At 40.1% G+C, this 8,373-nt stretch overlaps 1 protein-coding gene across 2 annotated transcripts in view; it reads left to right on the forward strand.

Annotated features, from left to right (window-relative positions):
* commd10 (COMM domain containing 10) overlaps positions 1 to 8,129 on the forward strand; it is a 57,836-nt gene extending 49,707 nt beyond the window's left edge. For both annotated transcript variants that reach the window (XR_011691642.1, XM_071483296.1), the window contains 2 exons: positions 7,124 to 7,183; positions 7,506 to 8,129. Coding sequence is in view for 1 of the 2 variants with exons in the window: in XM_071483296.1 (XP_071339397.1) it covers positions 7,124 to 7,183; positions 7,506 to 7,544 (99 nt within the window). In the remaining variant the exon portion in view is untranslated. The remainder of the gene's footprint in view (positions 1 to 7,123; positions 7,184 to 7,505) is intronic.
* Positions 8,130 to 8,373: the final 244 nt, after the last annotated feature.

The raw sequence follows: 8,373 nt of genomic DNA on the forward strand, positions 1-8,373 counted from the left end.
CACTGATCATCTTTCAGCAAGATGGCAGAAAGCAGCTCAGACAGCCAGAGAAGCTTGTGAATGTAGGCTGGCACAAAGACAGAGAGGAGGACAGGCAGACAAGTTGGCAGACATGCATGTATTGTAAGCTAACTGACAAACAGTAATGACGCATATACTGCCGTTGCTGTATACTGACCAACGGAGAAGCAGTCAAGCACGCAGACAAATTGAAATACCAGATCGACAGATAAACCAACAGTCACTGAGTCATCAGGTATTTGTAAAGTTCTATGTGCCCATGGCACCGTCGAGCCTTGTAGATTTTTATTTTGATGAATAATGGTCAGAGGAGTGTGTGCTTGTGTGTATGTGTAAATTACAGTAAAGCAGCCAGGAAGGGGAAGGGTGTATTTGTTATGAGCGTGTATTGAGAGTATGAGGGATAAAGGGTTGCCAAAATCCGACAGCTCAGCCTCCTGTGCATTTCGCCTCTCTTTCTGTCTCTTTGTCTTTCATTGTCAAGATTTCTCTCTGTCAGGCAAAAGTCAACAACCAGACAGCGGCGGAGGTCTCCAGTCGGGCAAACTGTCAAAAAGCTCATAGTCACTAGAAGTCATGTAATGTAGCAAAGTCTCAGAGGACCTATAATGGACCATACTCTCTTTCTGCACAGCACTTGAGATGGTGAGGCTGATTTAATGCTGTGTTGGTGTAATATTGATGGAAGCAGAAAAGCAGCAAGATACCTTTTTATGCTGAATGTTCACACACCAACCAATTTTTTTTCAGCGGGTATGAACTGTAGTGTATTTTATGCTTTTTTGGCATTTGGCAAAAATATAATTTCATTTTAAATTCTCTGAAGTACCAAAATAAGTGGATTCAATGTATGTGCTGAAACATTTATGTGGTTTTTGATGCCAAGTGGACTACATCAAGATCTAAAAGGTTTAACGCTCTATACACTTTTGGGTAGTTACCAGTAGGATGTGGATCTGTTTTTATTTTATCTCATAATCATCTTGTTTTTGCAAATTAAGAGCTGACTTGAACTGATTGATGATGAATGACTGGCAAACCCTAGGTTAAATGAACTCCACATGTGCACCTAGGCTAAAGGGAAGCTGGTTTCATTTCCCACCTGTCATGTTTCTGGCTTTGCAGGTTGCTCCTACAAACACAACTAACAATGTTTGCAAGGTAGGAAGTTGATGAGGGTAAGCATGTCATAGTCCCTGCACCAGTTAGTCGTATGAACCTCCCCATCCCTGAGGGTTAGGCTGCGTTCAGACTGACGATGTGCTACGCTGAATGCGTGCAGCCTCTTCGTTCATTGCAGTAGCACAGCAGGGATCCTGACACAGTGTGCTTTGGCAAAAAAAGTTAACATTGGCTCAAAATTTACTGCAACACAGTGTAAACATCTTCCAGTGTTGATCAGATATATGCAAGAGCACTACTTACAACTACTTTGTAATATGAACAGTGCGTTCCTCTGATCAGTTCATCATCCCTACTCTACATAGTGCTAAAATTATGTCTCACAGTATTAAAAATCATGTTGAGTGTTTTGGTGTCTGATAAGCCTTCCGAGTCATTGATGCATCATATATCATGAGCTGTTCTGTACCCTTTTCATTTTATCTCCTACTGGTTTACCTGTAGCAACACAGCCACACCAACAAAGCCCCTTGTATTGTCTTCATGCACAGCTATTAACAGCCTCAATGCCAGCTTCTGCCCTCCTTTGGAAACATGCAGATGGCAGTTTTTGAATCCTGTGGTCTATACACTGGTGTCTATGAAAACATACAGTACAGGTCAGAAACTTCTCCACCTTTCTCCAAGACACACACAAACTTTCACATGGGGACACATCAGTTGACCACCCTGCAGAAAATTGACTGGCGCTCGCTGTCAACACTTGAGCCTGATTTGTTTCACTTTGTGTCGGTCTGGTATGGACTTTTTCATGCATATTTTAAGATTGCTTCACCCAGCAGAGGGTTTCACACAGACACTACAAATGTGTTGTCCCATCTCTCTTTCTCTCTGTCTGTGAAGTTATAGACAGCTGTGTTGTTACATCAGGTTTAAAGTTAAATTTCTAGATATAAGACACATTCTTTGTCTCAATGGATTCTTTTTAGTTTGACGTTTGAGATGCTTTTTTTTTTTTTTTTTTTTTTTCCTTTTGGGTTATCACAATTTTTCACTCTTTTACTTAAGATTTCATTATCTGTCACATTCTCCTCATCTCTGGTTTTCACATTGCGTCTCATTTCTCTTATGTCTTTTTCTATTTCTCTTCTCCCCTCTTTGTTTTTGTCAATCTCTCTTTCTTGTCATCTTTACTTCCCTCTCACTTTCCCTCTCCCCACCCCGCTGTTCTTTGCTTTTATCAGTGAAAAGTAAGAAATTCAGTTTCTGTGAAGCACTCAGAAAAAATAAAAAAATTCAATGCTTTGACAAGTGTTTCAAATCCAAGCTATCCTTTATTGCACTGAAGCAAATAATTGATGAAGAGCGCCTTTTTGCATCCATACAGCTCCATTCACACAGTTTTCTTGTGGTATGAGCGTACCACCACTCGATGCCGTACATCTGTGTCTCATATAAACTGACATTTCTGACATCATTAACTACTTGATGGGATAAAAGCACTGCTTTTTGAATGTGTCGCTTTGTTATCAATCAGAATACAGTCATTGGTTTATTCAGGGACAGAAACCCTCTGAAAGCTCAAAATTGTGAAATTGGTCTCATCTTGACATCAGTGCAGCAGTTGCAGATTGTTCATCTATGACACAAGACAAGCCACTCTCTGAGCTTTAGGGAGAGTACACTTGTTCAGTTTAGCTCCAGTTTATCTAAAGGGTAATATAGGTTCATGATACTGCAACTGGATTGTTGTCTTTAAAGTTTTGGCTTTCATTTCTATTTCTAGCATCATTGTGTTCTTTGCAGTAACTTGCAGAAACGTGGTAATGTCACTACGACAAAATCCAATAGGGGAATACAGGAATAAGACCAACAGTCTACTCTAGCTGCTTGGTATTGCTGTAAATCTCAGCTTAAAAAAAAACTGACCAGTTGAACAGATAACAAAAAGGTATTTAAGATATTGAAATTTTGACCTGAGGATGCAGCTAGATGAAAAGCCAGGAGTCCGCCAAAGTTCACCAAGAATGTCTGCATCAAATTACCTGGAAATCCATTTAACAGTCTTCCAGATATTTCACTTTGAACCATAAATATCAAACTGCTGGTGGCATAACATAAAAAGTCCAAAATCTGTGTCCATTTTATAGATGTGGAGTCATTTTGTAGAAGGGGGAGCTGCTAGCTCCAGATAAAATGTCAGGGGACCACCTGAGTTATGGGGTTCGTTATTATTCATCCTCTTGGCACAATCGATATCTGTGCCAAAGTGAAACATTTCACTTGAAAACAAAATTTGTTGGCCCCCACAGTGGCGCTAGAGGAAGTGTTAGCGAAAAGTCACAAAAGACATTAGGGTTTGTCATTTGGGGACCGCGAATGTCTGTACAAACTTTCATGTCAATTGTTTATATATTTTAGTCTTGGCCAAAGTGACTGGCTGACAGAAATACTGACATTCCCATCCCAGGAACCACAGTTTGGATACATGATTTCAAAGTAAAACTCAAAGTGAACACACCTGAAATGGCAATAAAATTACACTCCACAACTATGGTGAGGATGGACGAAGCTGAAGCGTGAAGTCAGTCTGTAAATTTTGATGGATGTTTACAACACACAGCTCCCAGTCAGGCTTCTTTTTAGCTATGTTGTCACGTTCCCAGAAAACAGAAAGAAACTTGATGAGCATACAGTGTTATTATTACTGACAACCAATGGACACTGTGTTATCCAGTATCAGGTATCAAGTTGAGTTGTGTTGTAATCCCTAAAGACTTTGTCTCGCAGTTGTCTCGTTGACTTTGCTGGCTCATCTAGGGAATTGTGTAAGAAAGCATGTCGAAAGCTATTATGCTTGTAACAAGAACTGCAACTGAGTATTTAGTCCCGGTCTGGAGAAATGTCCTTGTTTTATTTTATTATTCTTAATTATTCTTTTTTTAATTTATTCTCTTATATGTGTTGGACCTCCTTTAGTGTGTAGCCGATATTGTAATAATGTACTGTAGTATATATGGAACACCAGATCCAAGTGAATTCTTGAGGATTTTGGCACTGAGACAGATAAGAAGTTTATGCGTGTATGTGTGTGTGTGTGTGTGTGTGTGTGTGTGTGTGTGTGTGTGTGTGTGCATGTGTGTGCATGTGTGTGCATGCGCAGTGGTAGTATAGGGGCCTGTGATGATGAGGATGATGCATCCTATCCCCATTAGTGTTAGCCTAGATCTGTCAGAGCCTTGTTGGGTTACTGCCTGGCAAAATCTCAACCCTGAGGAACAATGGGATGGGCCAAAAACACACACACACACACACACACACACACACAAACACGCACGCGCACACCCTTGTGCATATGTTACCAAGCCAAAACTCTGTTTCTCTATCTCACACACACACCCAACAGTGCCTGAAAATTCATCATCAGAACACACTTGTCAATCTCACAACACACTCACAAACACTTTCATCCTTGACCCCTGTGTAACATAAAGACTGGTTTGTTGTCTTCACTCTATTGTTGCTCAGTTTTGATCGACCTCATATTTCTCACTCTGAAACTGCGTTTTCAGGTGCCCCTTGTCTCACCTCTGTCAGACAGTAATAGACACATCTCAGTTGGCTGACAAGTGCTTATTTCTTTTAAAAAATGTGCTGGGGTTGTTACTGTGACCCCAGCACACCAAAAACCATTAACCCAAAAGACTAATTATGCAGCGCTGGTTTCTCCTCATTACAATAGTGTTTGCCATAGTGGAGATAAATAGGAAGCAGTGTGGTGTGAAGTGTGAATCAGATCAGTGGGCTTGGAAACACGGGGTGAGCTCATTATTGAAGTTACTTAACTGCATGCCCAATTTGTATTTAAACTCAAATCATTTCCCAACAATGCCTTGTTTACTAATTATTTATCACCTTCTAGAACTACTCTGATGAGCCTCTTCTTTTCATTTTTAATTACGTGGTAATGGCACCTAAATAAGTTGTTTTATTACCTGTCGTGCAGAGGCTGCCCTTCCAGCACTCCTCCTGCTGTAGCCAAATTCAAGGCTGCCCTACATTCTCCTTGCGCTGTGGAGCCGCTGCTGTGGAGTCGGGGCTTTGACGAGAGATAGCACTTTCCCTCTGTGTTCTCCTTTATGGACTTTTAACGTTGCTTCTAATTAATATCTCTGTAATTAATTTGCTGTGACACATGACCTCTTTCCACCCACCCACCCAACCAGCCAACCAACCAGCCAACCAGTTAGTTTCAAGCCCTGAAGCCCCATTTAGTCTCTAAGCACCAAACTGCAGGGAAGAGTGCTGTAGACAGGAGAGTGCAATCAGACAACTCGCATGTGGTTTGAGTGTCTTTCAGTCGAGATTTATTTCTTTATTTTTTTTTGTTTGTGTCTTTCTTCATGTTTGTTTTGTGTTTGCTTTTTCTGTATTTTTCCTCCTGCCCTCCTCTGCCCTCCTTGTTGGTGCGGGGAGTTCAGTGTTATTATCAACAGTCAGAGTGACAGCACTGAGTGTACTTTGGTTCGCTACAAGACTGTCCTTCTCATTCTCTGCTGCCCAGAAAGCATTTCACATATTATAGCTATTTTCTCAATCATGGGTTTTGATAAAGTGGCTCGCCATTACACCCGCTCATGGTGGTGGGTTGTTGTTCGGCCTTTGTTTCTGATGGGATGGTGTTGATGATGATGATGATGATGATGATGATGATGATGATGATGATGATGATGATGATACAAATATTTTTCTGGGCAACCTTGCATCCCCTGATAGTTTGTCAAGTCTTTACAGAAAGAAGAGAGAAGAAGCAAACGAGTCCCAGGGGAGCCTGAGCACATAATGATGCAGTTGACATTGTCTAACAATAACTTGTTGCTCATAAACTGTCAGAATTTGTCAAATAACTGAGAACCGACTCATCAAACTTAAAAATATTGAAGCAGTCGTCCCAAATCTTAATATTATGGTTCCAGCTCAACAAGACACACAATTGATTATCCACTAAAAAAGTAGCTCAACTTATATTTGTTCCATTATATTAATATTAATCCAATTCCTGACTCTATAAAATGCACTATTTGCTTTTAAAATCTTGATAAAATAACAAAGTTACATAATTTCAGCAGATATAGAGAACTCTAGGTTTAGTTACCGTTATTAACTGCTGAAGAAAGGGAAAGACAGAAAGAAAAAATATTGCATCAACAAACATAGAAATTGGATTCACCACGATTTATTTATTTCACTATTTGTTTTGTCTTTTTCACTTATTAGATAAAAAAAAATCCCTTGTTAGCTTATCTTCTTCCTTGTATGCCAAATGAATCCGTTTGCTTTGTCAGATGGATAAGACGGTGTGTGTTGTGTTTAAGATGAACCTTGGAAAATTGAACTATATAAAAGGTCAGTATATGAGATTTCAACATACAACAAAAATGGTTTATACGGAGCATCATCTTCGATATGACTGCTGTACTTGTACTCCTGCTGTGATGTCAGTGTTGAAACAATACACTGTTGAGTCCTATGTTGAGCCTTTAGTACATATTTAGCTACGCAGGGCAACAAATGATGCAGCCTGTCTCAACTTTTTAGAACTAAGCCAAATCAAATGGAGAGAGAGAGTGATGGGTGTTCCCTCCATGAGTTAGTGGACAGTGACTTTTCCGTCAGTGTATTTTTAAACTCTCTGATGGATAACACTTAGAGGATAGTGTGTACTGGCCAGAGAGCAGCAATAATTAATGATGGTTTTAGAAAGCACAAGAAGCCGACGGAAGAAATCTTGGTCATGAGTCTTACGTATGTGCTCTTACCGCTGCTTTTGTATCCTCAGTTCTGTTGCTCTCATACGTCTTTGAACTTATTTTTCTTATTTGTTGGGGAGCTTGTTCCCCTCGCTCCTATGTCTTTCTGACCCTCATTAACCCTACCTCTTTCTCTCTCTCTCCCTCTCTGTCTGTCTCTCTCTCTCCAGGTTCAGGAAAATGTCTTTGTTGAGTTTAACCACCAGGAGCTGCTTGATTTCTACAACAAGGTTTGTCTTTTAGTGTGTGTGCATGTGTGTGTATGTGGTGCATACATGCTTGTGTCCAATTTACTGTCACATTGTATGTGTATCTTTGTGTTTCAGTGCTAATCATCCTTGTTGCATTTCATCCTGGTTTGCAGACATTGCCTTACAAAATCCATCTACCTGCGTCTCCCTCACACTTGCATACATACATACTTGCACCTGTCTCACTCTTTTTCTGTCTTTATTATTTTTTTTATTCCTTTTCATGTGAGAGCGCATGTGTGTGTATGTGTATGTGCACGTCTTTTTTCCAAAACTCAACCTTATCTTCTCTTTCTTCCAGCTTGAAATCGTACAAGGCCAGTTGGATTCCTTGACTTGATGCCTGCTGCTCTCTGTACAGCCAGACACACAAACACATACATACACACACACACACACACACACACACACACACACACACACACACACACACACTCTTTTAGTGTTTTGCTGACAGCTATGCCAGCTGTTAGAAGCTTAGCAATTACATTCTTGCTCTGATTTATTAGAGAAAAATGTCAAAATTTGTAGGGAGGGGTTCCTTTTCCTTATGAGCTCCATTTAATCCAGGTTTGTGCTCAGAACTTAGAGAGGTCCGCGTGATGATTCTCATTGTGCTTTGAATTTTTATGTCTTCATCAAGGAGATGTCGGGAAAATTGCCTTTTTCAATGTAAAAAAGTTTCATCGTGACATTTTTCTATACCCTGCAGTGAGTAACTTAATGTTTGATTGCTCTATAAATTAGTCATAAGAAGGTGTTTGAATGTGCCAATAGTCAGTGTTCTTAAAGATTCATGCTTACCCAGAGAAAAAGGAAGTAAAAAAGAAATGAAAAGTCAGAATGTCATTTTGACTTGAAACAAATGAATTTTGTAACTCGGAGAATGAAAGCCATTCTAATAAAATCTGAATCGGAGGTGAAATCCATCCAAGCTGTTGTTATTTAGTGAAGGCTCATTATTTCTCATTAAGACCAACCTGGACTGCTGGTTCAACAGATGGGAGTTCTGGGAGGCACAGCGGACCCCCAGTGTATACGTGCGTGTGCCTTGTGTGTGTGTGTGTGTGTGTGTGTGCAGATATGCAAGTTTCGCTGTGTAGATGGATGCATGCATACGTCCTTGTTCATATGCTTTTGTTTTTACGTGTGTGTGTTTGTGTGTGTGT

The sequence above is a fragment of the Trachinotus anak genome, unplaced genomic scaffold (assembly GCF_046630095.1).
Source record: "Trachinotus anak isolate AG129_WGS33_773 ecotype Australia unplaced genomic scaffold, CSIRO_AGI_Tana_v1 ptg000008l, whole genome shotgun sequence".
In the NCBI taxonomy this organism is placed as follows: Eukaryota; Metazoa; Chordata; class Actinopteri; order Carangiformes; family Carangidae; genus Trachinotus; species Trachinotus anak.